Below are 27,405 nucleotides of genomic sequence, written 5' to 3' on the forward strand. Positions count from 1 at the left end.
TAGTAAAATAAAAAAAAGTAAAATAAAAAAAAATGAATATTAAAAAAAAAAAATTAAAGTTGGTGCTGCTGAACTACTAGGAGCAGCAGATTAGCACACCAGTCCCACTCCCCAACACTGCTAGACTAATAGCACTGGGCTCTTATAGTAGTAGTAGTAGTAGTAGTAGTAAAACAACAAAAAAATAAATAAAAGCAGTCCTTACAAGGACTACTGTTATTGCAGCAGTCAGCAGATGAGATCAGAAGCAGGACAGCTGCCCACTGCAGCTACATACAGAGCACTGCAGTAGAAGGTAGATTACTAGCCAGCAAAGCTACCTAAGCTTAAATGTCCCTCAAACCCCTGCAGACTTCTGTCCCTCCAATAACAGAGCAGTATCAAAACGATTACTAGCCAGCAAACTTTCAACTGTCCCTGAAATCACTAACAGGCAGCAGCTCTCTCCCTACACTATCTCTTCAGCACACACAGGCAGAGTGAAAAAACGCTGCAGGGCTTCGGTTTTTATAGGGAAGGGGAGTGGTCCAGGGGAGAGCTTCCTGATTGGCTGCCATGTACCTGCTGGTCTGGGGTGAGAGGGCAAAAAAAAGCGCCAACAATGGCGAACCCAAAATGGCGAACGTCGCGCGACGTTCGCGAACTTCCGGCGAGCGCGAACACCCGATGTTCGCGCGAACAAGTTCGCCGGCGAACAGTTCGCGACATCTCTATTGATTGGTGCCACACCGAGATTTCCATTCAAGAGAATAGGAAGCAGCTACTGAATGAGAAGCCGGTGCTGAGGGGCCCATTCCTAGAGAGGAGACCCAAGAGGTAAAAGCTATTGAGCCCAGATGTATATAAGTTATATAACAGGACATTAGCTTTTTAGAGGGGCAGGTCAGTCAATTTCTTTCTAAGTTTGGGGATTTTCTAGAACTTTGTATAAAAGCAACCTGTTTTTTAGGTAGGGATGCACCGAATCCACTATTTTGGATTTGGCCGAACCGAATCCAAAATACCGAACCGAATCTCAATTTGCATATGCAAATTAGGGGTGGGAATGGGAAATAATTTTTTACTTCCTTGTTTTGTGACAAAAAGTCACGCTATTTACCTCCCCGTCCCTAATTTGCATATGCAAATTTGGTTCAGGCCGAATCCAAATCCTGCTGAAAAAGGCCGAATCCTGGCCGAATCCCGAACCGAATCCTGGATTCGGTGCATCCCTACTTTTAGGTTTAGTGAACTATAATATGTGATAGGTATGGTTTAGACCAGGCGGCCCAGACCCGATCCCCCGATTGGCCACCCCCATTAGCCGCAATGTGCCGGCGTTCGCGCATGTGCGTCGAAGGGGCCACAGGAGTTTGGATGTCTGGAGGGGTCCCCGGTTAATGCTAGGAGGACCCTTGTTGTCGCAGCCCTGGTGGACGCTGAATGCTCCAGTCCGACCCTGATCTTTCTGTAATTAGGATCTTCATCTCTTAAATAAACCCAATAAGATTGTGTTGTCTCCAATAAGCATTAATTGTATCTTAGTTTGGATCAAGTACAAGGTACTGTGTTATTATAAATATTTGTTTTTTAAAAATGGAATTATTATTAAATTATATTATCACTGGAGCCTGTGGAAGACGGCCTTTCCGTAATTCAGAGCTTTCTAGATAGTGGGTTTCCGGATAAAGGATCCCATATCTGTATCTGTATGAAGATCTCATTGTTTTATTTCTAGGAATTTGTGCAGCTATGGAAGGGTTGAATCTTTCATGTACTCTATAGGCCCCATGATGCCAATGGAAAAAAAAGGTCATTAAAAGGAGGTATAAATATTGGGCAGTGAAACTCTCTAAAGTTAAAGGTTTAGAAGGGGGGAAGGATGTGAAAGATAAAGACACATATTAATGTATATCTAATATAGACAATTTCCCCTGTTATTCTCTTATTTACTGAACCTTCTGCTAACAAGTGATATCTGTACAGATGCTTCTCCCACAAATGTCTCTAGAGCTGGGGAACCGGCCACACGGCCCAAGTCTGCCCCCTATCGGCAAGAGAATCCCGACTCACAAGGAGCTGCGCGTTTTTTATAGCGCCTCTGAGGAGGAGACGAGCTGTCAGCCAAAGCGATCAAGTTGCCTGTGTGTCCTGCTGTCTGTCCCCGACCCCCTGAGTTCAGTCCCTCAATGCCTTTTGTTTGTGCAGATGAGTCAGTGGGCTACTAGTGTACAAAGTAAACAGCTCGACCCCCACCCCGGACTCAGCAGCCAAAAGGCACCGGACACGGCGATTCTGTTCCTTAGACGCTTGAGCTGCATCACGTGTCGCTGTCCGGTGTTGTCCGGTGCTGATGCTCCTCTGATATAATCCCATCTCTCTCTCTCTCTCTCTCGCTCTATTTGCGCTGAGATTGGCAAAGAATGAACAGCCCAACGCATTGAGCAGCAGCTGGGAGCAAAGTGAGCGATCTTCTTGCACAGTCATCATAAAGGAGAAGCTCCAGCCTCCTCCTCCTCCTCCCTTGTGATGGCTCCCCTCCTCCTTGTACATCGCACCCTCCTTCCTGATCATCACACACATCACACACTGTTCCCTCCTGTGCTGCTGCTGCTGCTGCTGTTGCCGAGGAGCTTACCATTCATCCCCCTTCAAGGAACCCCAGACAGTTCAGCTCAGCAAAGGCCAGGCACCCTGTGTAGCCCATAGCACCCTGTCATGGCACCTTCTTCTACATAAGGGCACCCTGCTTCACCTGCACAAGGTAAAATACATTTCTCTCTCCCTTTGCCTCATTGAAATCAAGATCAGGCAGCATCTGGGTGACTCTTCACCTGTTCCAAAGCCTGGGCACACAGTCTCTATACCTTCATTCCCACCAACCTTCCAGCAGCTTCTCACTAGTGTGAGATTCACCCAAACTTCATACCTGTTGGCTTCTGCTTCCCCCTCATTATTTGTGTTGCTGACATAGTTTCCTTATCTTAAAGGGATACTGTCATGGGAAAACATGTTTTTTTTTCCAAAACACATCAGTTAATTTCTGAAAACAGCAAACAGATTTTTTTTATATTCAATTTTGAAATCTGACATGGTGCTAGACATATTGTCATTTTCCCAGCTGCCCCCAGTCATGCGACTTGTGCCTGCACTTTAGGATGGAACTACTTTCTGGCAGGCTGTTATTTCTCCTACTTAATGTAACTGAATCAGTGTCAGTGGGACTTGGCTTTTACTAACATGTTTTCCCATGACAGTATCCCTTTAATCCTAAAGCTGTGAGTAGAATCTGGCTGACAAATCCCAGGTTACAGCTGAGAGGGTGCCAGATGCATCAAGTTCTGCCAGGGAGACAAATTTACCTTTTCAGCCTGATTCCTGCGCCTGGTTATGGCAGACTGGGGATTAGGGGTCAGGTATCCACCAGGAGAGACTGAAATGCAGCAGCAGCAGGATGGGAAATGAAAGTATGAGTCTTTAATTACAGAACTTGTTACCTGGTGCAGATGGGCAGGTCTTGCCTTGTCAGTTCCACTTCTGCTCACCTGGCACACTCCTCCCTTCTTCTCAATAATGGCCCTTGCCTTTGGGCTGGCAGTTTTGGCAGCCTTGGGGAGTCAAAGCAGCTGTACTGACAGCTAATAGAAATAGGTCTGAAGGGGAAGGGGTGTAGCTGGCACACAATGAGTTAAAGTGCAAGGCATCTCAGAGTACACCTGGCACAGGATCTCTCTATGAGTAACTACCATGTGTGTATGTAAGGGAGGGGAGCACTTGTCTGTGATAGGAGCTCAGCATCCACCCCAGCCCTGTATATAAATATAAGAGAGGAGGGGAGTATGTATATTAGAGGCAAGTGACTGCCAGGATAGAGCTGTAAGCAAGAGAACTCATTAGATTGCTTCTCACTTCTCAGGGAGCTCCAGCCCGAGCGTTCCAGCTGTTTGCGGGCGTCCCTGGGCGCTTCTGTCCATTCATCATATTTCTGTCCTTCCTTCCTTTATTTCTCCAGGAAAAGCGAAGACTCGTCTGGTTTCCTTATCACTTGCCAGAGGGGCTCGAGGAGGAGCCTGTGTGCGACTCTGTTATTTCTGGCCGGTTTGTGGGAATTGTAAAGAGCAACAACTGAGCGCTGCCGCAGGAATTCAGGAGTGGGAAGCGGCGGTGCAGGGAAGCCTACAAGTCAATGAAAGGATACAGGGGACACCAGGACACTTTACTTGCTCTCATCTGGGGGGCTGCCATTTGGGTCTCTTTCTTGGAGCTGAGCTGTGGGATATAACAGTTGGATATAAATTATTTTATTTCTGCCTGTGTTGTCTGTGCGATTGTGTCGCGACTCCGACCCCAGGATGCTTCTCCGGCTTCTCTCCTGCTGCTGCTGGCTCCTCTGCAGCCTCCGCTCCTCCTGGGCATCAAGGAACGGTGAGTGCCACTGATGTTCTTCCAGCTTCCAACTGTCAGTTCCAGCCAACAAAATCAGCAGGGCAGCTCGCTGGTTAGCGCCGCCGGTGTAGGGCAGTTGCACTGCTGCTTCTACCCATAGATGTAACAATTGCCAGCTTTCCTGCCATTATTGGTGCTACAGCAAGTCTGGATATTATTGTTCCATGAAACATAATGTTGCACAAGTGAACTCACTAGTAACTTTACACCCAATATTAGTGCTAATTAGAGGCACCGGATAATGAATTCACTGTGGAGGGGAGATATGCTTACAGTGCCCTGTTATTATAGGGCCCTCTTATTGTGTTATTAGCATTAATAATAATAATACTGATGATGATAATAATAATAATACCAATAATAATAATACTGATAATACTACTACTACTACTACTACTACTACTACTACTACTACTACTACCACTACTACCAATAATAATAATAATAATAATAATTATTAATAATATGTCATTAAAACCTTTATGGCTGTTTCTGTGCATCTGTTCCTATGATTTAAATGATTCCTGGGGAATGTCAATTTATTTGGGATTATATGCAGTGACATTGGTGCCTGTGGAATGGTGCAAGAGAAGGCAGAGTTGCACTGTGGGTGTATCTGGATCTATTGGCGGTGGTTTATAGAAAAGCCTGGTGGAAGATTTCCTCTGTATATGCGAATTCCATTAGCCTGTCCATAGATCACGTTATTGTGTCTTATATTAGGGGGGAGGCTGGTTAATATTTAGTGGTTGTGTAGAACATTTGTCCTGGCGGTGGGAGCAGCGCTGAGCGCTTTTCAGCCGGGAGAAATTAAGGGGAAAGCGCTGGAAGGAGCTGCTGTAGCAACTCATCAACGTTTCGGGCGTTGAATCTTCCCCAGTGAGCTCCAGCTCCAGTGGCTCCTCGAGAAATTGGCACATCGGGCTTATTGAGGGGTTGTAAGATTTATTTTATTTCATACCAAGTGATTGAGGGAATGTAATTCACTTAAATTTTTAGATTTTCAAGGGGGTGATAGGGACAAGAACATGACACAGGGCTGGAGAAGGCTGTTTGTTGGAAAAGATCTGCACGTGAATAAAGTACATTAGCAGCAGACAGTATTAGCCAGACTGGCCCAGTTTTAATGACCCTGTTGGAGTCGCTGGGGCCATTAACCCAGAGAGCGCAGAGCAGGAGCGCTAAGGTCCAGGCAGTCCAGCAGCTCATTCATTAACCTCTCCCAGGCCTGATGGGCCGCAGTCATTAGGGGGCTGCTCATACTAATCACAAGGGCTGGGGGCATGTGAGTCTGGGAGTCTGACAAGTCCCTTTATCTTATTAAACTGTCACTTTCTAACAAGTCGCAGATTGGTGCAGGGATTGGGAAGCGACTCTGTCAAGTGACTGGAAACAAGTCTGTTTTATATCAGCAGAGGCCAGAACCTCTGCCTCTTGCATCCTGTATACGGTGTATAAAGCGCTAACACTGGAGTATAAATCGCTAACATTGCGCTTAGACGCGCGCCTCCAGCTGTCAGGAGCCTCGGCTTCCCAATCCCAAGGTTTCTGGCAGTTGCAGTTTAGCAGCTATAGGATCGCAGCCTTAGGTGCCCAGACAAACCACTTTCTTCTTATTTCAAAATTTATAGAATCATTATTTTGATTGGAAGGTTCTATTCATTAGATTTTGATCTGTTTATAGCAACAGAAATCCCACTTTTTATTGATCCAACGTTTCGCTCTTGGCGCATTCCCTTCATCAGAACAGCAGCGATCAAACCCCAAGTACCAGTCAGGCCTGGGTTTTTTTTTTTTAAGTAACGAATCTCATATTGTTTTCTATTTTGCTTCTCTGGCAAGAGTCCTATGTATATTTGATGCCAATTTTTATTTTATATTCAGTTGACCTGGATTCTGGTGTTGAGAGATTGTGTACAATTCGGCATACCCCCTGAGAGCTCACTCACTATACCATTCCCTTTCCCCCTTGGGAGTCTATTAAGAGAGCACATTGGAGGAGTACACCCCTTCATTTGTGCCTGGTTCACCCCCACCCCCCAAAAAAAAAATCCACCCTAAATGAAACTATAGCTATCACAATGTTGAGCTATAGATGATTAATATACAAAGTAACATTCTCTCTCTCCCTCTTTGTCTTTGGCCTGTGTGTTTACTTTACCAGCCTTGTGTCTAAATGTTCACACCATAAATTCTAGAGCGCAAAGCTTGACCTGAAGTGCTGAAAACCTTCACTGCTTCTCCCAAGCCTGGATTATTTTTCTTTCTACCATCATTTCATTTCTCACCTAGATGTCAGCATCCACTCCTCAGTTTTTCAATGAGCTTGAACACAGCAGAACAGGCTGGAGCTGCCTGATCCCCGTGCGCTTTTACGCTCCCTGTTCCTTTCATCCGCTGCGCTCAGAGAAAACACAATCTGCTCTGTATCTTCTTTCTGCCTCACCAAACGTGTTTAAATCATGTCTAGTCGGTGCTCAAAGCGGGAACATAGAACTGCACATTGCTGAGATTTATGGGGGCAATGAAACAAAAGATGGCTCTGCTCTGAGCTGAAATAAACCCTGCTGCCCCCCTCCAGAATGCCTTATCATTTAAAGACTTTGTAGGGGGGCAGGCTGCATGCTTTCCTCTAAAACGTGTTCCTTAATAAGATTACACTGCTCAGCAATAATTTGAGACTGCCTGTAGAGCCCAGAGCACACGTTTTGCATTCACTCTGTGGGTTTAATGTGTCTGGAGCTGGGCTCTTTCTCTCACTTTGGGAGATGGAATTCCCTATTAACTCAACAGAGCTTGTTCATTTAGAGCACAGGTTCCAATTACACTCACAAACGAGCTCCCTTCCACGCTGTTATTTTATCACTGACATTTCAATATCCCCCTATTCACTTCCCCCTCTAAAGACAAGTACAAAATAACAGGGATGCATTACAAGTATGACTGCACTGATTTCAGTTCTGCCCTGTTGCTTGCCCTATGTGTTTGAAAGCATTTTTGTGTAAGTAATATAGTGAATAATTGTAAAGTATAAGGGTATTATAAGTCACAGAGGAGTGCCATGACCATATAAAAACACAGGGCTGAAGGCTGAGTGCTTTTATACAGGTCGTGGTACACCATGCAAGGGGTACTTTATTTATTATAATTCACAAGTTTTAGTGAGTCATGTGACAAAAATGACATCACTACTCACCGTTTATAACTGATGACATCACTAGTCACCGTTTATAAGGGCAGAGACACACGCTGCTATTTCGGGAGATTGCAATACACAAAAGCCATGAATATCTTGTAAATTATATCCTTACGGTAGAAACACACATTGCTATTTTGGAAGATTAGTCGCCCAACGACAAATCACTTCTTCTTCGGGCGACTAATCTCCCTGAACTGCCTTTCCGCCAGCTAGAATGTAAATCGCCGGCGGATCGCTTTGACTTTTTCGAAGTCACCCAAAGTTTCCTCATGAGGCATCTTCGAGTAACTTCGGAAAATGAAGCATTCCGAGTGCCATCCCGCCGGCGATTTACATTCTAGCTGGCGGAAAGGCAGTTCGGGGAGATTAGTCGCCTGAAGAAGAAGCGATTTGTCGCTGGGCAACCAGGGCGACTAATCTCACGAAATAGCAGCGCGTGTCTCTGCCCTAAGGATATAATACAAAAGCCATGAATATCTTGTAAATTATATCCTATTATTATATCCGAGGTTACTTCTAATATCCTTATATTTTCCAACAAGGGGTACTTTAATATAATACACAAGTTTTAGTGAGTCGTGTGAGTCGTGTGAGTCGTGTTTTAGTGAGTCGTGTGAAAAATGACATCACTGCTCACAGTTTATAACTGATGACATCACTAGTCACCGTTTATAAGGATATAATTTACAAGATATTCATGGCTTTTGTGTATTATATAGTGAATAAAGTACCCCCTCTTGTAAAATATAAGGATATTATAAGTTACCGAGGAGTTTCATGACCGTATAAAAACACGAGGCCGAAGGCTCACAGTTTATAACTGATGTCATCACTAGTCACCGTTTATAAGGATATAATTTACAAGATATTCATGGCTTTTGTGTATTATATAGTGAATAAAGTTCCCTCTCTTGTAAAATATAAGGATATTATAAGTTACCGAGGAGTTTCATGACCGTATAAAAACACGAGGACGAAGGCCAAGTGTTTTTATACAGGTCATGGAACTCCGAGGTAACTTCTAATATCCTCATATTTTGCAACTGGGGGTACTTTATTTATTATAATACACAAGTTTCGATGAGTCATGTGACAGAAATGACATCAGAACTCACCGTTTATAACTGATGACATCACTACTCACCGTTTATAAGGATATAATTTACAAGATATTCATGGCTTTTGTGTATTATATGTAGATAAAGATACTTATAGGGGTTGTTCACCTTTGAGTTAACTTTTAGAAAGATATAGAGAGTGATATTCTGAGACAATTTGCAATTGGTTTTATTTTTATCTTTTGTGGCTTTTGAGTTATTTAGCTTTTTTTATTCAGCAGCTCCTCGGTTTATAATTCCAGCAATGCATTGAGTTGAATAAGAGACTGGAATTTGAATAGGAGAGGCCTGAATAGAAAGATGACTAATAAAAAGTAGCAATAACAATAAATATGTAGCCTTACAGATCATTTTTTTAGATGGGGTCAGCGACCCCTATTTGAAAGTTGGACAAAGTTAGAAGAAGAAGGCAAATTATTAGAAAAAACTAATAAAAAAACATAATGAAGACCAATTGAAATGTATTCATTTATTTATTCAATATCAACATTTCTGCTGACTAGGGGATTGCTCAACTGATGTTAGCATTGACTTTTCTGTGGTTCTCCTATATCAGAATATATAAATATCTATCTATATATATATCTATCTATATATCTATATATCTATATATATATATATATATATATATATATATATATATATATACCAATGTGCACCCCTATGATAATAACAATTTGTGTTTTATACAACATGTACATGTATTTAATTCATGGTATTTCCTTATACATGAGTTCTATTAAGCTACCATCTCACATATGTCCTTCCTTGTCCTTCAATGCAGACAAATGTGGAGATACAATAAAGATCACGAGTCCCAGCTACCTTACCTCTGCTGGGTACCCTCATTCATATCCGCCATCCCAGAGATGCGAATGGTTAATCCAGGCCCCAGAGCATTATCAGCGCATCATGATCAACTTTAACCCTCACTTTGACTTGGAAGACAGGGAGTGCAAGTAAGTAGCAGCTTTCTATAAATCAGGGGTGCCATCTACTGGCCAAGGGATGCAATTGGAAAGGTTTTCTGCTGGCACAAAGCACAGTATGTGTGTGGGGTCATTGGCAGACTTCTCCACATTTGGGGACTGGGGTCTATATCAGATCATTTGCTGAAGGCAGTGATATTAAATCTAAATGTTCTCTCAGACTGAATTGTATTAATGTTGTTGTTAACAAGGCCTGGCCTGGTTGTTGTCTCATTTATTGTTCTGTACCCCATTGCACCCCCAAAAATAAATTTTAAAAAGTAAATTTTAGGTAGAGATTCAATGGTATTGCACGGATATATGTACTCCTGTTCTTTTCCCAAATATGCTCTCATATATGGGTTTTAGCCTTAAGAATTACATTTATATATATAATAAATAAATATATATATATATATATATATATATATATATATATATATATATATATATATATATATATATTTATTTATTTATATGTATCCCTATCCCATCAGGGGCAAAGAGTTGACTAAAAGAGCATGTTATATTGTGTATATTGTGTTAGGTATTTCCATTCTCTCATTGCTATTGAACTGCAACTCCCAGCATCCTGCTGACAGCAGTCGTATGTGGAAAATATGTAATGTTTTAGATTTATATGAAATTGGATGAGGTTTTCAGCTTCCATGGGGGGAAACATATTTCATGGTACTTATGCGTATCTTGTGATCCGCTCCCATAATGAAATGATTGCACGGACTCATGGTGCTGTTTTATACATTTGTTCTCTAGATCTATAGCCGCTTGCAGTTGGTTATGTTTTTAACTTGAATTGATATAACCAAGGCAAGAAAAAAACGGGCTATTTAATGTATTTGGGGTCTGCTGCACCACAACTCTCAATGTTAATCAGCAGCAAAGACGGCATGCTGGGAGTTGTAGTCTAAGAACATTTGGGTGCCCCAGTGCTCAAGTTCTCGACCTTTATAACAAGGCTGCTCCTTATGTTATAGAAAAACAATTTGTGGGGTCCTGTGACTATTTCTTTCAATTACAGCTGTGGGTATCCCGTGGGATTTTTGGAATTTCTTTGGTGCTAATGGCTTTTTCTTGGTATTCCCAATGGGGAATAGAGTTCATAATAAGGTTTCAACCTTAACCCTTTCTGTGCCAGATAAATGTATTTTTTTTGGAATATTCCAAATTAATTTTCAACGGGAATAGTAAACCCAAAATAAAATAAAATGTTGTCTAAGCAAAGAAAATGTGATTATAAGCAACTTTCCAATCTACATTCCTTTTTTTAATATTTTTTTAAAGTTATTTGCAAATGTAATTGTTATAAAAAGCTGGTTTTATTTAACCCTTTGTGTTCTCGTTTAAACAGTGTAAGACAGTTCAATTCACATTTAGGGGTGTCAATAAGTTGCTACCATTTTTGGAGTGGAGTTCCTTTTTAAAGGGGTTGTTCGCTTTTAAATTAACTTTTAGTATGACGTAGAGAGTGATATTCTGAGGCCATTTGCAATTGGTTTTCATTTTTTGTTATTTGTGGTTTTTGAGTTTTTTAGCTTTTTATTCAGCAGCTCTCCAGTTTGCAATTTCAGTAATGTGGTTGCTAGGGTCCAAATGATCCTACTGATTTGAATAAGAGACTGGAATATGAATAGAAGAGGAACTGAAAAATTTGTAATAAAAAGTAGCAAAAACATTAATATTGTAGCCTTAAAGAGCATTTGTTTTTTAGATGGGGTCAGTGACCCCCGTTTGAAAGCTGGAAAGAGTCAGAAGAATAAGGCAAATAATTAAAAAATCTATAAAAAATAAATAGTGAAGATCAATTGAAAAGTTGCTTAGATTTAGCCATTCTATAACATACTAAAAGTTAACCTAAACCAACTCTTTAAGGATGTTCTGTCATTTGCTGTGAATCCCGTCTCCCAGCATCCTCTGTGGCTAGCTGAGACTTCTGGGAATTGCAGCTCACAGTAGAAACCCAGCAAACAGATTGAAAGCCGAGTGATATTAGTGATCTGTCCTGGGTGGGGAGGTTCCAGGCAATCCGTTGCATAACCTCTAATTAGTCCCTAATGTTTTTTACTGGAAGCTCTTGTATTAGGCAGGAGGTTTATAGACTTGACAGGCTCATTAGGAGTTAGTTAGAAAGTATAACATGACAAATAAAAAAATTAAAATCTTAAATAGGGGACATATATCTCCCCCCAGCCCCTCCCCGAATATATTTCCCAGACGTCTGTAAATCTGTGTAATATGGGTTTTGTCATTTGTTTTTCTGGGTCGGCAGCCAGAACTTAGAATTACTGCTCTTTAATCTACTTACCTTTTGTTTATAATTGCTTGTAATTGGGGATTGATTCTGAAAGATGCATTTTTATGTTTGTGCCAGCAGCAACTGCCATTAGCAACTGCCAATTTAGCTCTTTCAGACTACATATATTCCATCCATATTCCGCACGGCTATATAGAAATGGATGCTGCAGCCTGCGCTGGTTTCTGTGTTACCTTGCCATGTGCATCCGATATCATTACACATTTACCAGCGGTGCTGTTGAAGTGGGCACATAGGTGCCATGTTCTCTGAATAGGATAACCATTGTCATTCAGTCCAGCTATTTCAAAACTACAAATCCCAGCATGCTAAGGGGGATTCTAGAGACTGTAGGCCAGTGGTTCATTGCTGTTCATCTCCTGGATAAATGTAGTCTTGTTTGTTTCCAAGCATAGCTTATTTTCAGGTTCAATACAGAGGTGTAACTCTAGATATTACTGGGCCCCACAGCAACTTAACTTTAGGGCCCCAACATATACAGAGGTTGCTCTGTTTTAAAAAATATATGTTAAAATTGCTTATTAATTAGGGTCTCGCGGGGCCCCATATACAGGTTCAGACTGGGCCGACGGGACACCGGGAAAAAACCCGTCTGGCCCAGTGCTCGTGGGCCCCGCTAGGCCAGACCCGCTCCTGGTCCCTGCTGCCCCAAAATGCCTCCCCCTGCCCTGGTTGCACTTTGCAAAGTTTATGAGTGCACATGGGGGTGGGTATCAGCATGTGCACCGGGTGGCGGGTGCAGGTTGTTTGTGCGCCAGGTGCCCAGAGGGGCTTTGTAGTATGGGTCGGGGTCGGACGGGGGGCCCCTGAGACAGCATGGCAGGTGCAGGCAGGGTCAGACTGGGGGGCCCGGGGCCCGGGGCCCACCGGGACTCCAGTCCAGGGCCCCCCTACAGGCCCCCCGTCCCCCTGCTGCAACGCGCCATGCGGCGCCCTTCAGTGTGCATGCGCACACGGTGCCCCCTCTGTGTACATGCGCACACGGCGCTGCGTCTGCACGCATGCGCACACCGCGCATCGCCGAAGATCCTTTTTTTTCAAAAAACAAGCATCGGGGGGAGGGGGCCTGGCCCGGTGGGGGCCCATGAGGGTCGGGGCCCACCGGGTTTTTTCCCGGTGTCCCGCCAGGCCAGTCCGACACTGGCGTGCAGGGTCTGCTTCCTCTGTAGTTACGCCACTGGTTCAATATTTAGTCAGGGTTCCCATAGCAGTATCAGCCTTTTGCTAACACTTACACTGTAGTTAAGAATGTAACCTTGGCTTTCCAGGAGAATCTTACAGAGCCAGTAGGCACTATCCCTAAATACCCCTCTTCCCCAATTGGCACTGTCTAGGACCCCATTTACGAAGACCAGCCACACAGCTTACTGCCCACTGATACCAGTGCATCGAATTTCCGCGATTCACCGCCGGCAAATAAATTAGCGAAACTGCTGTGAAAATTCGTCGGCGAAAAAGCCGATGTGTCAATAAAATTTGGGCGCACATCAGGATAGTTGAGCGCATAAAAATTGTCGTGCGTCAAATTTTTTTCAGACGCCCATTGCATTCGGACAAAATAGGCGCGCGTATAAAAATTGAATAATTTTGACGCACATTGACTTCAATGCGTTTCGCCGTTTCACAAATTTCGCGGTAAATTCGACCATCACTGATACCAAGTGCTCATAAAAAACCATAGAACTTCTATGGGGGCTACGTGTTCCCCTTAAGCCTTCCATTCATCAGCCTTGCTCTGTTATAACATTTTCATCACTAGGAGAGGGCAAGTTTAGTTCACATGATCCCCTGTAGACCAATTGTAGACCAATTAAATATGTATATGCATAGCTCACACCTACACGCTTTATGATTAAGCTCCCATTCTCTACACCCCGGGGCGAGACTGGGCTGGAACAATCACTGTACTAGTTACTAACATGCACAAAACAGGAGGCGTCTGGCCACCCCAGCTCTTTTACGATCTGCCCTGACAAGCATATTCAGCAGAGACTTTAATCACTTCTATCATGTTTTGGCTTGGAATTCCTCAGCCTGAACTCATAAGATACCCACATAAAGGCTTTCAGCAGGCCCAGCGTGTGAATGGGAGCAAACAGCTGGCAGTAATGAAGTGCAGGCTTTATCCACGGAAACTCTCATCCCTATCAGTGACACAAAGCAAACATTGTACAAAGTGATGTCACAGCTAAAGATAACACTGGATTTTCTTATCAAAGATACTGGAAAGTGGACTCAAGTATTGGCTTCTGTGCAGTAATGTTTTTCTTCCCTCCCCCCCTCCATAGAAATCTGCAAGATAACGTGATCCTTTCCATATGAAGCTTTTTCTTTTACCCCCAAACTTTGCAATTGCCGTGGAAGGGGCAAGAGTTAATATTTGACTTTAGTGTATGGCTTCGGGCTAAGTCAGTTCTTGAGGTTAATCATTAAAGAGGCGGCGAGGTTATGAGTTCCAAGTTACTATGTTAAACGTTAAATACTTCCAAGCAATTATTACAGAGAAATACGTTTTCTTCATTATTTTTGCTTTACAGTATATTTTTATAAGGCTCATCATTTGGATTATTTTGTATATGGATAGAGAAAGCAGAAAATGATCATGTTAATAATATCAAAAATTATAAAAAATAAGTAGAGATGGTTAGACATTACTTTGGTGTTCCACCAGCCATTCTAATGATTAATCCTGTGCTTCTTGTTGATATGTGTATAAGTTATTCTGATTGTCCCTGACTATACTGATATACTCCATAAGTTATCATTGTTGGTCCTCACTGCTGATGTTCTCCACAAGCTTTGGTTCCCATTACTGATGTCCTCACAAGCTAACGTCATTGGTCATGGTTTTGTGGTTTATAACAATGATTGGTCCTTAGCAGCGATATATTCTTACCCATGAGCCACACTCAAATGGAAGTTTTGGGGAGTCAAACAGACATTAAAGTTCCTTGGTGTTGACAAATAAGGGGCTGTAGTTGGGTATTTGGTAGTCACATGTAGATTACCATGATGCAGGACCTTTAAGGAGTAAAGCTGTGTCTGTGCCTCCAAATTGTGGTTGCAAGCCAGGCACATGTTGCTCTGAAGACACTGGGGCTCATTTTTCAAAACTGGGCAAATTTGCCCATGGGCTGTTACCTATAGCAACACTGTTAATAAATGAGACCCACTGGTTGGAGATCTCTGATCAAGATCATCTGTCTACTTGGAGAACTAAAAATGGTTGAAACATAAATGCAGTTTCTTAAGGGAGCAAATTGAATGTCTTTTTTTTTCACTGGAACACTGTGAAGGTTCTTTGATTATAATGAGGTTCTATAATAGAGATCTGTAAAGTTTAAAGCAGTAGTTTCCCAATAGTGAGGCTAACACTTCTGGAATGGCCTTGAGCAGTGTTAAGTGGGGCTACAACCGAGGGTCAGTTAAGGTGATATATAGTATTTGGGGAGAATGCCTTTATGTTCTTCTCTAGATGCTTCTGAAAACCCAGCATTATGTCAGATAGAGTGGGTTGTAGGGGTGGCCCATATTTGTTGGTTCACAAACTGTTGGGCTGACCTCGCTGTGGTGGGCTGAAGCAGTGGCTGCTGGGAAGATGGGGGAGTAGCCTCAGAATGAAGGACAGTTAGGAGTTAAGATGGCCAAACACTATTAGATCCGCTTGTTTGGCGAGGTCGCCAAACAAGTGGATCTTAATCTGATATGCCCACTAACGGTTGGGTGATATCGGGTTGATCCAAACGTGGTCCAGGTGCCGAACGATCAGATTACAATGTGAATGGGCGCCGACGGGTCACAGGACCACATCAACTTGACCGATCGATATCTAGCTGATTTTTGGCCTGATATCAATCGTGAGGACCCGTCCGGAGCCCCTACACACAGGCAAATAAGCTGCCGAATCGGTCTGAAGCCTTAGCAAGAAGATTAGATTGAGTGGGATGTGGAGATGGCACTTATTTACTTAGATACAGCAATGATTTCATCTGGATTTTGAGCTAATAGGACAATCGCCAAAGGATTCATCTGCAAGAAGAAGGTTAGCTTGAACCCAAAAAAGCCACTGGTTTAGAGAATCAATACCATTGTTGGTTGAATTTAAATATCCATTTTTCTCCTTTGTCTATGAGGTGGATGTCACCTATTTGTTGTCTTAATCCCCCTGTACTCTCTACATTCTCCTTTTCTAAGAAATAATTCAAACCTAAGTTTATATAACAAAGAAGGAACATCATAGCCAACTTTATTCTGCAGTTTTTCATACGTCTGTTGTTTTGAATGTCTAAAGCAAGACCGTTTATAGTATAGGGAGTGGGAGGACAAAGGAAGCCATAACTCTTTAGATTTTTGTTAACTGTAAAAAGCAGCCTATACAAAGGAATGTCACTGTGACGACAATAAGGACTATTATTAGTATTTTAGCTTTAGAGAACGTTTCATAGGTGAGACGACCCTTAGCTAGTTGCTCACACTACCACTTTTTATATAGAGGAACTGCTCAAGCCGGTCCCAACAATTACAGTACAGCCGGGCTGCCCAATGCTGTTTTTATTTTGCTTTATCCCAGCCTACAACCTGGTATAGCCAGGTTGATTATTTCCATTCCCTTCAGGGGAAACATGCCTATTTGTTTTGTAACTTTTTTTCAATGTGACACGGTTATTATCCTGTGAGTACCAGAACGCTGCATGCCCCCCTCTGGCTTGGAAAAGATATATGAGTGTGCTATTATTTAAGTGTCTAGCTGTGAATGTAGTGCTTGTTCAAAGCAATAAAATATATATATATATCCGTACAATAAACAACAAAGCCCCTGATACACTGCTTTGTCATTATAAAGCTTTCCCAGCAGAGTCAGCTGATCGCTTAAAAGGGCTCGTGGCTATGTCAATAAGCAGATAGGATGCGCCGTTACTATCAGATCAGATATCACCATCTAACGGAAATATAAAAATGTCATCAGTGTTGCATTAGGGATGTCATGCGATTAAATGTCAAGTTGGTTGTTAAGTGGCAGAAATATCAGATTGAATGGTTTTATGTAAAGTTTGAGCTGAAAAATAATTGGGGAAGGGGGCAGTCAGACCTTGTATTGTCATATTATTGTATAGAAATTATAATAAAATACATTAAAGGGATACTGTCATGGAAAAACATGAGTTAATTGCGCTGCAGAATTCTGCACTGAAATCCATTTCTCAACAGAGCAAACAGATTTTTTTTTATATTTAATTTTGAAATCTGACATGGAGCTAGTCATGCTGTCGGTTTCCCGGCTGCCCCAGTCACGTGACTTGTGTGCTGATAAAACTTCAATCACTCTTTACTGCTTTACTGCAAGCTGGAGTGATATCACCCCCCTCCCTTTACCCCCAGCAGCCTAACAACAGAACAATGGGAAGGTAACCAGATAACAGCTCCCTAACACAAGATAACAGCTCCCTGGTAGATCTAAGAACAGCACTCAATAGTAAAATCCAAGTCCCACTGTGACACATTCAGTGACATTGAGTAGGAGAAACAACAGCCTGCCAGAAAGCAGTTCCATCCTAAAGTGCTGACTCTTTCTGAAAGAACATGACCAGGCAAAGTGACCCGATTTGCACCCACACGCCAATATTATAAATTAAAAAAATACACTTGCTGGTTCAGGAATGAAATTTTATATGGTAGAGTGGATTATTTGCAGTGAAGACAGTGTAATTTAGAAATAAAAACTACACCATAAAAATCATGACAGAATCCCTTTCATAAACTACACAATGGAGAGTAATGGAAAAGTGAAAAATGCTCAGTTTAAAAACTCAATTAACTTTGCCTTTATGAATGGGTTCTGTGTTATGCCTGGCAATTTGTTTGGCTAATATATAGATGCCTATAATCTTTCCTGGGGCTGAAATTCTGCTTCTCCTGTTGTGAATTATAGCACAGATAGAGCATTTTTATCTCCATGCAAGACAGCCATCACAGGACCATTCCCAGGAGATGTCATACGCTGGCAGTTATACTTATCCGGGCGGCCATATCTCTGCCATCTTGATCTGGTGGGTGACAAATGCTTTGGGTGTGATCAAGCTTCCTTTCCCCAATCACAAAGCCCAGGCTGAAACATTGGCAGATAGAATACAGCAGTTTCTAGGGCAAAAAAAACGACATGATAGAGTGACTAAATTTAGCTGTGATTCTCACATTCTGCGCTAGCTAACACTGAATCTGATGAGGCTGCGGGAATCGGTTGCCTTTCTGTCGGATGGAAGCTGAGCCTGTGCTGTCTGACTCTTAAAGAATAGAGAAAAATGTCAATGACTTTAAATGTACTGTTTGTGATCTTTTTGATGCACAGAACACAGGTATAAGAGAATCAAGTTGCCTTTGTAAGCCTTGTGATACGCTCTCCTGTGTGCCAAAGGGGGTGCAATTCACTATAATAACAAGTGGCATTTCCAGGAATAGTTATACAGTGTTTCAGCAATTTAATTTCCATACGTTTGTAAGAACATTGGCATATTTACATTTACAGAGATGACTGGGAGCTGCCATAGTGCTTCAGTAATTATCCACAGAAACATATTCTGTGTATGGCCTCTAGGGGCAGCATTTAGAAAACCTGGGTCCTGCTGGCTCCCTCTGTTAGTAAGAGCATAGGCACATGGAATGATTATGGGCATCCGACCCTTATAAAAAGCTCTAAAACTCCATTAGCCCCTATGAGAATAGAGTGAAGATGGCTGTATAGACATTGGGTCCCCGACCTCTTTTACCCATGAGCCACATTGAAATGTAAAAAGAGTCGGGGAGCAACATAACTCCCAACATTTTTGAAACAGAAAGAGGGACAAAAACATTTGCCGCCGAGGAGCGCAGTGACATTGTTTTGACCATGTCCATTTTGTGGCCATACCCCTAATTGCTATGTTCCTTTTACAAAATTTGGCAGGTTATGAAAGTTTGAACACATTTCTGTGGTTTTTAGGTGTTCTTACAGCTTTGCTAATGGAGGCGAATTGCACTTTAAGCTGCAAGTCCCAGTTTCCCCAAGAGACCTGCTTATTTTAAATTGTTACAATTGTTTCTTTGCTTATCTTAAATTGTTACAAATGAATCTAAGTGCACCTGCCATGTATTCTGGGCTCTCTGCCAAAAGCCAGTTACGTATTAGAAACTTTGTATCTTTTTCTGGCTGTTCAGGGCAGGGGATCAAAGAGAAAGTTGGGACATTTCAGTAACAATCCGGGACTGTGGGTTGAGCTGTCAAAATCGGGACTGTCCCGTGAAAGTTGGGACAGTTGGAAGGTATGCAACACAAGCATGTAAAAAGTTCTTGTGGGGGGCAAATAAGGGCTGTGTGTGGCTATTTAGTAGCCCCTAAATGGACTGGCAGCTTACGGGAGGCTCTGTTTGGCAGTACACATGGTTTTCTGCAGCCAACACTTCATGCCTGTAGGCACCTCTAGGCACCTGAAAACAGGAAATTCGTCTCTTAAAGGCACAGGAGCAGCTTTTTGCCGCCCCCCTGGCGCTGTCGTCTGAGGCGAGTTGCTCAACTCCCCTCATTGGCGGAGCGCCCCTGGGTTGGTGAGCAACATGTTGCTTATGAGCCACTGATTGGGGACCATTATCATAGACGGTTGCATATGAACGTGCCAGTCTCAAAGGAAAGTGGCATAGCAGATAAAAAAAACCCAGGTACCGCCTGTGTGCTATAGTCCCAACACATGGCATTGCTTTATATCCAGTAACTATGCTTTACATACAGATCAGAGAACCTCCAAACTTATTGATCCTTCCCCCGAAATAGTCACTGGTTAACTGTCTCACTCGGATCCATAATAACAATTGACTTGTCTAATTTGGAGACGGTTCTCCCCGGCAATCTACCATAATGCCTCTTCCCTGGAATATAATGTATGTTCAATCTGGGAACAAATTGCCTATTTTAAATTGCAATCAATTTGAATTAATCCAGACTCTCTGGGTTTACATAAATCATTGCAGACTAAATATATATCTATACACGAGCGCCTGCATCTGTTTACAGCCAAGCAAATTGCAGCGCCCGCTCCATCCATTTATATGAATCGCTGGCAGCTACATGCTATGTAACATCTGTACTCTGTTCTCCCAAAATGCTTATTTTTGGATCATTATAATCATAGGCAACGGCAAAACGGTAAAATCAAGTTACTACAGATATGGTTTCCGGGGTGGCTAACCATTCATATTATAGGCAGCGCAGCCAAGTATTTCTTTTGAACAAATAGGAAGAGAGTTTTCATGCTGGATTGGAGAATAAGGGTAAATGGATATTGCGTATAGACCCCTACAATCTTTAAAGGAGAACATACCCTTGAGCAGAAATTTTAGGTTCAAGCCCCCCTTGGCTATATACCTTTTTGCAGGGAGCCCCTCAGCTCATAGCAAGGTTACAGATATAGAAAAATATTGGTCGATCATTCAGCTATACTTCCAAGAATATCTAGGGCATCAGATGTGTTCACCCCAAATCATGACAAATAAATAGGGATGCACCGAATCCAGGATTCGGTTCGGGATTCGGCCAGGATTTGGCCTTTTTCAGCAGAATTCCAATTCGGCCGAATCCTTCTGTCCGGCCGAACCAAATCTGAATCCTAATTTGCATATGCAAATTAGGGGCGGAGAGGGAAATCACGTGACTTTTTGGCACAAAACAAGGAAGTAAAAAATGTTTTCCCCTTCCCACTCCTAATTTGCAAATTAGGATTTGGATTCGGTTCGGTATTCGGCCGAATCCTTCGTGAAGGATTCGGGGTTCGGCCGAATCCAAAATAGTGGATTCGGTGCATCCCTACAAATAAATGAGCATCAAGCTGGGCTTTCAGGTATGGGACCTGTTATCCAGAATGCTCTGGATCTGAGGATTTCCGGATAACGGATTGTCCGTAATTTTGATCTTCATAACTTAAGTCTACTAGAAAATCATATAAACATTAAATAAACCCAATAGGCTGGTTTTGCTTCCAATAAGGATTAATTATATCTTAGTTTGGATCAAGTACAAGCGACTGTTTTATTATTACAGAGAAAAAGGAAATCGTTTTTAAATATTTGGATTATTTAGATAAAATTAAGTCTATGGAAGGCAGCCTTTCCATAATTCAAAGATTATAGATATCGGGTTGCTGGATAACAGATCCCATACCTGTATCTGTATAACTTAACTGCTCCAGGTCCCCCCCCCCAACTTGGGCCAGTCCTATAGCCTGGGATTCGTTTCCCTAAAGATTAAAATGTAAGACTGTATAATGTCAATGGAGATCTTTAAAGGGGAATCTACCCTAAAGCAGACATTGTTGGGGAAAGAGAACCGACTGCTACTGGAGCCTATGGATTTCGTCTGGCCAACAATGCCTCGTATTCCGGATCCGGGGAACTTGCACCAAGAAACACCAACGAGTGGATCAGAATAACAAGTTCCCCGGATCCGTAATACGAGGCATTGTTGGCCAGACGAAATCCATAGGCTCCAGTAGCAGTCGGTTCTGTTTCCCCAACAGTCTGGTGTCAGAAGTGGGATCAGGGTTATGTTTGAGCACCCCTTGGGGGTCCACCTTTTTGTAGGGATCCCCTTAACTCACATCAAAGTTACATATATAGAAAAATATTGGTCATCCATCACCCATTGTTCAAAGAATATCTAGGGCATCGAATGTGTTCCGCCAAATCATACGCTAGATAGAACAATACCATTTATTTATGACCATTGATGGCTGCCATCAATTCCAGGGAAAATATCTCGGCAGAGGAAGCAATATGGCTGCCTCCACAACATGCAGATATGCAGCCAAAGAAAATACCAACTAAAATGCCAACATACAGAACTCCCTTTCTAACCAGGCCCTCAGCCTTTACTCTTCAGTAAGCACTTGTCTTAGAGGATTTCAGTATGGTCTGGTCTCTATAAATAACAGTTGTGAGGTATGGGCAATGCTGGTGGCACATACCCCTGTCTGCATTTTTGGCAGTTAAATATGCTCCCTGCTGCAGACTACTTCTGATACAAATGAACTCTAATGAGAAACAATGTGTAATAGTCCTACACATTTTATTGCTGTCACTAAATCCAACAATGTGTTGGAAAAAATAATAACCAGCAGTTCTTATGGAAGAACTTACAACAGAGCCCAGTGGTCAATGACTCAACGTGAACATTTCGATCACTGCTGGATTTTTACTTTAAACGGCAGAATGATTAAGAAAGCTTAGCAAGGCAGAGGAAAGAACTCCGCCTGAGATTTAAAGCATGTGATTTAGCAAAAAACGATTTATTGAGAGAAAACTGCAGAGTGACAATAAATGAATGAAGTGTTAAACATAATTATTTAATAAAGGCAATTCAGGAATAACAGTGTCCCTTTAACTCCATTTTCATAAGTATTGATCATAGCTGAGTACAAACCCTATTTTAGAATACTGCTCTGAAACAGATAGAATTTCACATTTTTTTTCCCTGAAAACCAATACTGTGTGTATGTTACACCTCACCCTGGTTTATATAGTACAAAGGATCAGAGAGAATGACCTACTAATATCCATGGATCTATTTATAGGTAGGCCATTTCCAGATAGTGTGCTAATATCCATTTTGAGTGAGATTTAAAGATGCTTAGACAAAAGCCAGGTTTATGGAAAAACAGTGGCGCCTTAGGCTAGCAGTGACCACTTCCTCCAGGTCTTTCTCATTGAAATCTATAATTAAAGAGAATTCTCAATAAACACGCTGAGCATGCTTTGCTCCAATGGGATGCCTGGGGTCATTCCAGTTGTTGAACCTCTAGCTTCTCAAGGGAAGGAGAAAGGAATGTTCCAATCTATTACAACGATTATTTGCAAGTAAACTAGTCCATAAAGTGGAGTGAAATGGGCATTTACTACTGCTTTGAAACTGTAGACGGGTTCCTAGGGAGGATGGAGATTTATGGGGAGGTCATGGTGGATCAACAGCTTCGGTGACCAGATATCCAGTGTGTGGCAACATTATCCCAATGTAACAGTGAGACCAGATCTGGATTAGGACTCTTGTTTTTGTACTTTTGTTTAGTTCTGGAGGATTATATTAGAGGTCATTATTTTGGGAAATTTACAGTCTCTATGTAGAATCTCAAATTCCCTATGAAGACCTAAAGTCTGACTTGAGATAGGAAACTTCTTGTGCTGGAACTTAGGCTCAGTGCCAACGGGGAAGGGGGGCGTTCATTTAATTACCAGCCATAATTAATTACACCGGTTTTACAACAAATCGTTCGAGAGCTATTTATCAAGTGCTAAACTAGTTACACAATCTAAATAATTAAGACAGGTAACCGCTCAATGAAATATTAATGGAGCGAGTGAAACAAATAAACCCTAAACTAACCCAAAGCGTTCTTATTTACACAATTAAATGTAAATTAAATAAAAATGAATCTTAAGATTACAAAGGCAAAATGTACTCTTATTTCAAGGCGCTTGGTTAGACGCCAACAGACATTAGTCTATGGAGAAAATTGATTAACAACAACAGCACCTCTTGTGGATATAAGTAGGTAGTGCTAATGCCTGTAGAATAGAATCATTCTTTATGATTAGTATTGGGGACCTTCTGTATCATTGTTACTGTCTATATGAAGAAATAGGGTATTTTATAAAGTATTGTTATTGCTTATAGGGAAATAGGGTACATTCCATAGGATTGTTACTGCCTATAGAGAAAGAAGGTATATTTCATAGGATTCTTACTGCCTGTATAGAAATGGGGTATATCCTGTAGCATTGTTACTGCCTATAGAGAAATAGGGAATATTTCATAGGATTGTTCCTACCTATAGAGAAATAGTATATATTCTGTAGCATTGTTACTACCTATAGAGAAATAGGGTATATTCTGTAGCATTGTTACAAACTATAGAGAAATAGGGTATATTCTGTAGCATTGTTACTAACTATAGAGAAATAGGGTATATTTCATGGGATTCTTACTGCCTGTATAACAATTGGGTTTATTCTGTAGCATTGTTACTGCCTATAGAGAACTAGGGTATATTTCATAGGATTGTTCCTGCCTATAGAGAAATAGGATATATTCTGTAGCATTGTTACTACCTATAAAGAAATAGGATATATTCTGTAGCATTGTTACTACCTATAAAGAAATAGGATATATTCTGTAGCATTGTTACTACCTATAAAGAAATAGGATATATTCTGTAGCATTGCGACTGCCTATATAGAAATAGGGTATATATTCATAGGATGATTGTTTGTTACTGGCTATATATAGAAACAGGATTTAATTATAGGAGTCCTTTGACTGTGTTATTTGGGCACTTTGCTTTCACTTTGGCGATTTCGACTTTGATGGATGGATGTCGAGTTTTTTGGGGGAAATAATAAGTCCTTGTTCAAAGGCTGTCAGAATTAATGAAAGCACTAAAGGGTCATCTCCTGGGTATTTCTACTATTTAAGTTAATTAGGCACAATCCATCAATAAACTTCAGATGTGAACTGAAAGGATACCTTCATATTAGAACTGGGAAGAGGGCTTTGCGTATCCCACCTCAAACAACTATTTTTATTTACAAATCAAATGTAAGTAGCTGTTAATGCATTGATCTCTATGGACTACTGATAGTCTACTCTTGAAGAGGCCAGAATTACAATAATACTTATTGGATATGTTTCCCTGAATAACTGCAAAACATAGAAGCTCCTGGGGTTCCGATGTGCCTCTGTCCACCAAAGTATACATTTCTTATCTATTTGTCAGTTCATTATTAGATATTTAAAGTTAGTGGGGAATGCATTAGCTCTATGGTAGCCCCCACGGGTGTGTAGAATGGACTGAATGGTCTTTACACTCAACAAACTGTGCTCTCTCTTACATTACTGAAAGGAATATAAAGGAAACAGAAGAACAGAAAGATAAAACTTTTCTAGAAATCGATATTTCCCCTATAATACAGATCAGATGTTCCCCCATCCTGAGATCAAGGGTACTTGTCACGTTCTGTGATTGATCCTGGGCTCCCACAGTGACAAAACGGCCTCAGGAGGATAATTGACCCACTCAATGGATATGCCCTGCAGCCATTTAGAACTGGGAAACATTCACTTTGCATTTTCTTCTGCCTTGAATTCAGCAGTAGCTTTTCATTGCCGTTTAGTTAATGAATCTGGTTCTAGTTCAACAACAACAGCTTGAAAGCCATAGGCTGGTTCTATTTGCAGTTTAGAGGTCATAGCGGGATTTAGGTTTCCATTTAAAGGGCCACATTACTGCGGCAGCTTCTCCAGTGTTCTCTGTGTTTATACAGCACTATGATATGCTCAGCATTAGTATACGACATCCAGTTGGGAGCCTGAGACTAGATGAATAAAAATGCAGAAAGATGAGAGCAAAAAAAAAAAAACTTTTAAGGTTATTTTACTTATTGAACCCATACTTTCATAAATGCCCCATGCTGCTCACAGCAGCCCCTTTACAGCTTCCACGTAGCAAAAGCAACATGAGCCGGCCATAAAGTGGAGACATCACAGCAATTCATTACTAGCTAGAAGTCTGATCTAAAGGGGAAGTTATTTAAAAGAACAGTTCATTTTCTGACCCAAAACGTGAACTTTTTTCAGAGTGTACTCTTTGGGTTCTACGGACGTCCCCAGGCACTTTCCTTACTGGCGGAAGCTCTGCAATAGAGTATTTAATCATATTTAAAGATCTCATAAAAATCTGAAAGGAAACAATATACTTGTTTGCCGAGAAATATATTTCTTTTTATTTGCATTTCTTTGCCCTTTCTGGAGAACAGAATACATTTCCTTAAAGGGATACTGTCATGGGAGAAAATAGTGCTGTTCCAGCAGAATTCTGCACTGAATTGTTTTGACCATGCCCATTTTTTTGTGGCCACACCCCTAATAAACATGTTCATTTTACAAAATTTGGCAGGTTATGAAAGTTTGAACATATTTCTGTGTTTTTTTTTTTTTAAGTTATTACAGTTTTGCTAATGATGGTGAAATTTCCCTTTAAGCTGTTAGTCTAACTCAGAGATCCCCAACCTTTTGAACCCGTGAGCAACATTCAGAAGTAAAAGGAGTTGGGGAGCAACACATGCATGAAAAATGTTCTTGGGGTGCCAAATAAGTGCTGTGATTGGCCATTTGGTAGTCCCTATGTGGATTATCAAGATACATTGAGGCTCTGTTTGGCAGTACATCTGGTTTTTATACAACCAAAACTTGCCTCCAAGCCTGGAATTCAAAAATAAGCTCCTGCTTTGAGGCCACTGAGAGCAACATCCAAGGGGTTGGAGAGCAACATGTTGCTCACGAGCTACTGGTTGGGGATCACTGGTCTAACTTCTCCCAAGGAACCTGTTATCTTATATTGTTACAATTACTTATTTGCTTATCTCAAAATTGTTAAAAATGTACCTTATCTGCAGCTGTGTTCTGGGCTCTCTGCCAAAAGCCAATTAAGTTAGAAGCATTGTTTATTTTTCTGCTGTTCAGTGCAGAGAAAATCCGAACTTTCCAGTACAAACGAGGGACTGCGGGTTGAGCTGTCAAAAGAGGGACTGTCCCTCTGAAAACGGGACAGTTCGGAGGTATGCTCAATAGTAAAATCCAGGTCCCACTGTGACACATTCAGTTACATTGAGTAGGAGAAACAACAGCCTGCCAGAAAGCAGTTCCATCCTAAAGTGCTGGCTCTTTCTGAAAGCACATGACCAGGCAAAATGACCTGAGATGCACCTGCACACCAATATTACAACTAAAAAACATACACTTGCTGGTTCAGGAATGACATTTTATATTGTAGAGCGAATTATTTGCAGTGCAAACAGTGTAATTTAGAAATAAAAACGACATCATAAAAATCATGGCAGAATCCCTTTAACTTTCCAAACTGCAGCAGAGGCAATTTAATGTACATTGAAAGACAATTTATGCAATTTTAATTATAGACTACTATTATGGTTTATGTTATGGTGCTTTCTGCTCACAAATCTTCTGCCTGCTGTACACAGATTGAACAAAGGGCTTTTAGACTGAACTTTATGCTTGTGGCACAGTTGATGGAAATTTCTCTCGCAGCCCTGGATACAGGTCAAGGCATCTGGACCAATGCAGAGCCACTGGCCGTGTGCCCCCACCTGTATCCAGGGCTGCAAGAGAAAATTCTGTCAACTGCTTGCAGAACCTTCTCACTCACTCTCAGGGCTCTCTTTAGTGTGGCCGGCCAGAGGAAGGGCAAATCCGGCTCTGAAACTTAGCTTGAATCTTAAAATTATAATAGTTTGCGGGTATTGATTCCAGCTCGCTAGCCTAATACCGACCAA

General features: G+C 41.6%; 1 protein-coding gene across 1 annotated transcript in view; it reads left to right on the forward strand.

Annotated features, from left to right (window-relative positions):
* The first annotated feature begins 2,575 nt into the window (after nucleotides 1-2,575).
* The window catches only part of nrp1.L (neuropilin 1 L homeolog), a 113,441-nt gene continuing 88,611 nt past the window's right edge, over nucleotides 2,576-27,405 (forward strand). Inside the window, 3 exon segments of the mRNA NM_001087911.1 lie at nucleotides 2,576-2,743; nucleotides 3,992-4,404; nucleotides 9,527-9,701. Of these exon segments, the coding sequence (NP_001081380.1) occupies nucleotides 4,332-4,404; nucleotides 9,527-9,701 (248 nt within the window). The 5' untranslated portion in view covers nucleotides 2,576-2,743; nucleotides 3,992-4,331.

Source organism: Xenopus laevis, chromosome 6S (genome assembly GCF_017654675.1).
Source record: "Xenopus laevis strain J_2021 chromosome 6S, Xenopus_laevis_v10.1, whole genome shotgun sequence".
Lineage (NCBI taxonomy): Eukaryota > Metazoa > Chordata > Amphibia > Anura > Pipidae > Xenopus > Xenopus laevis.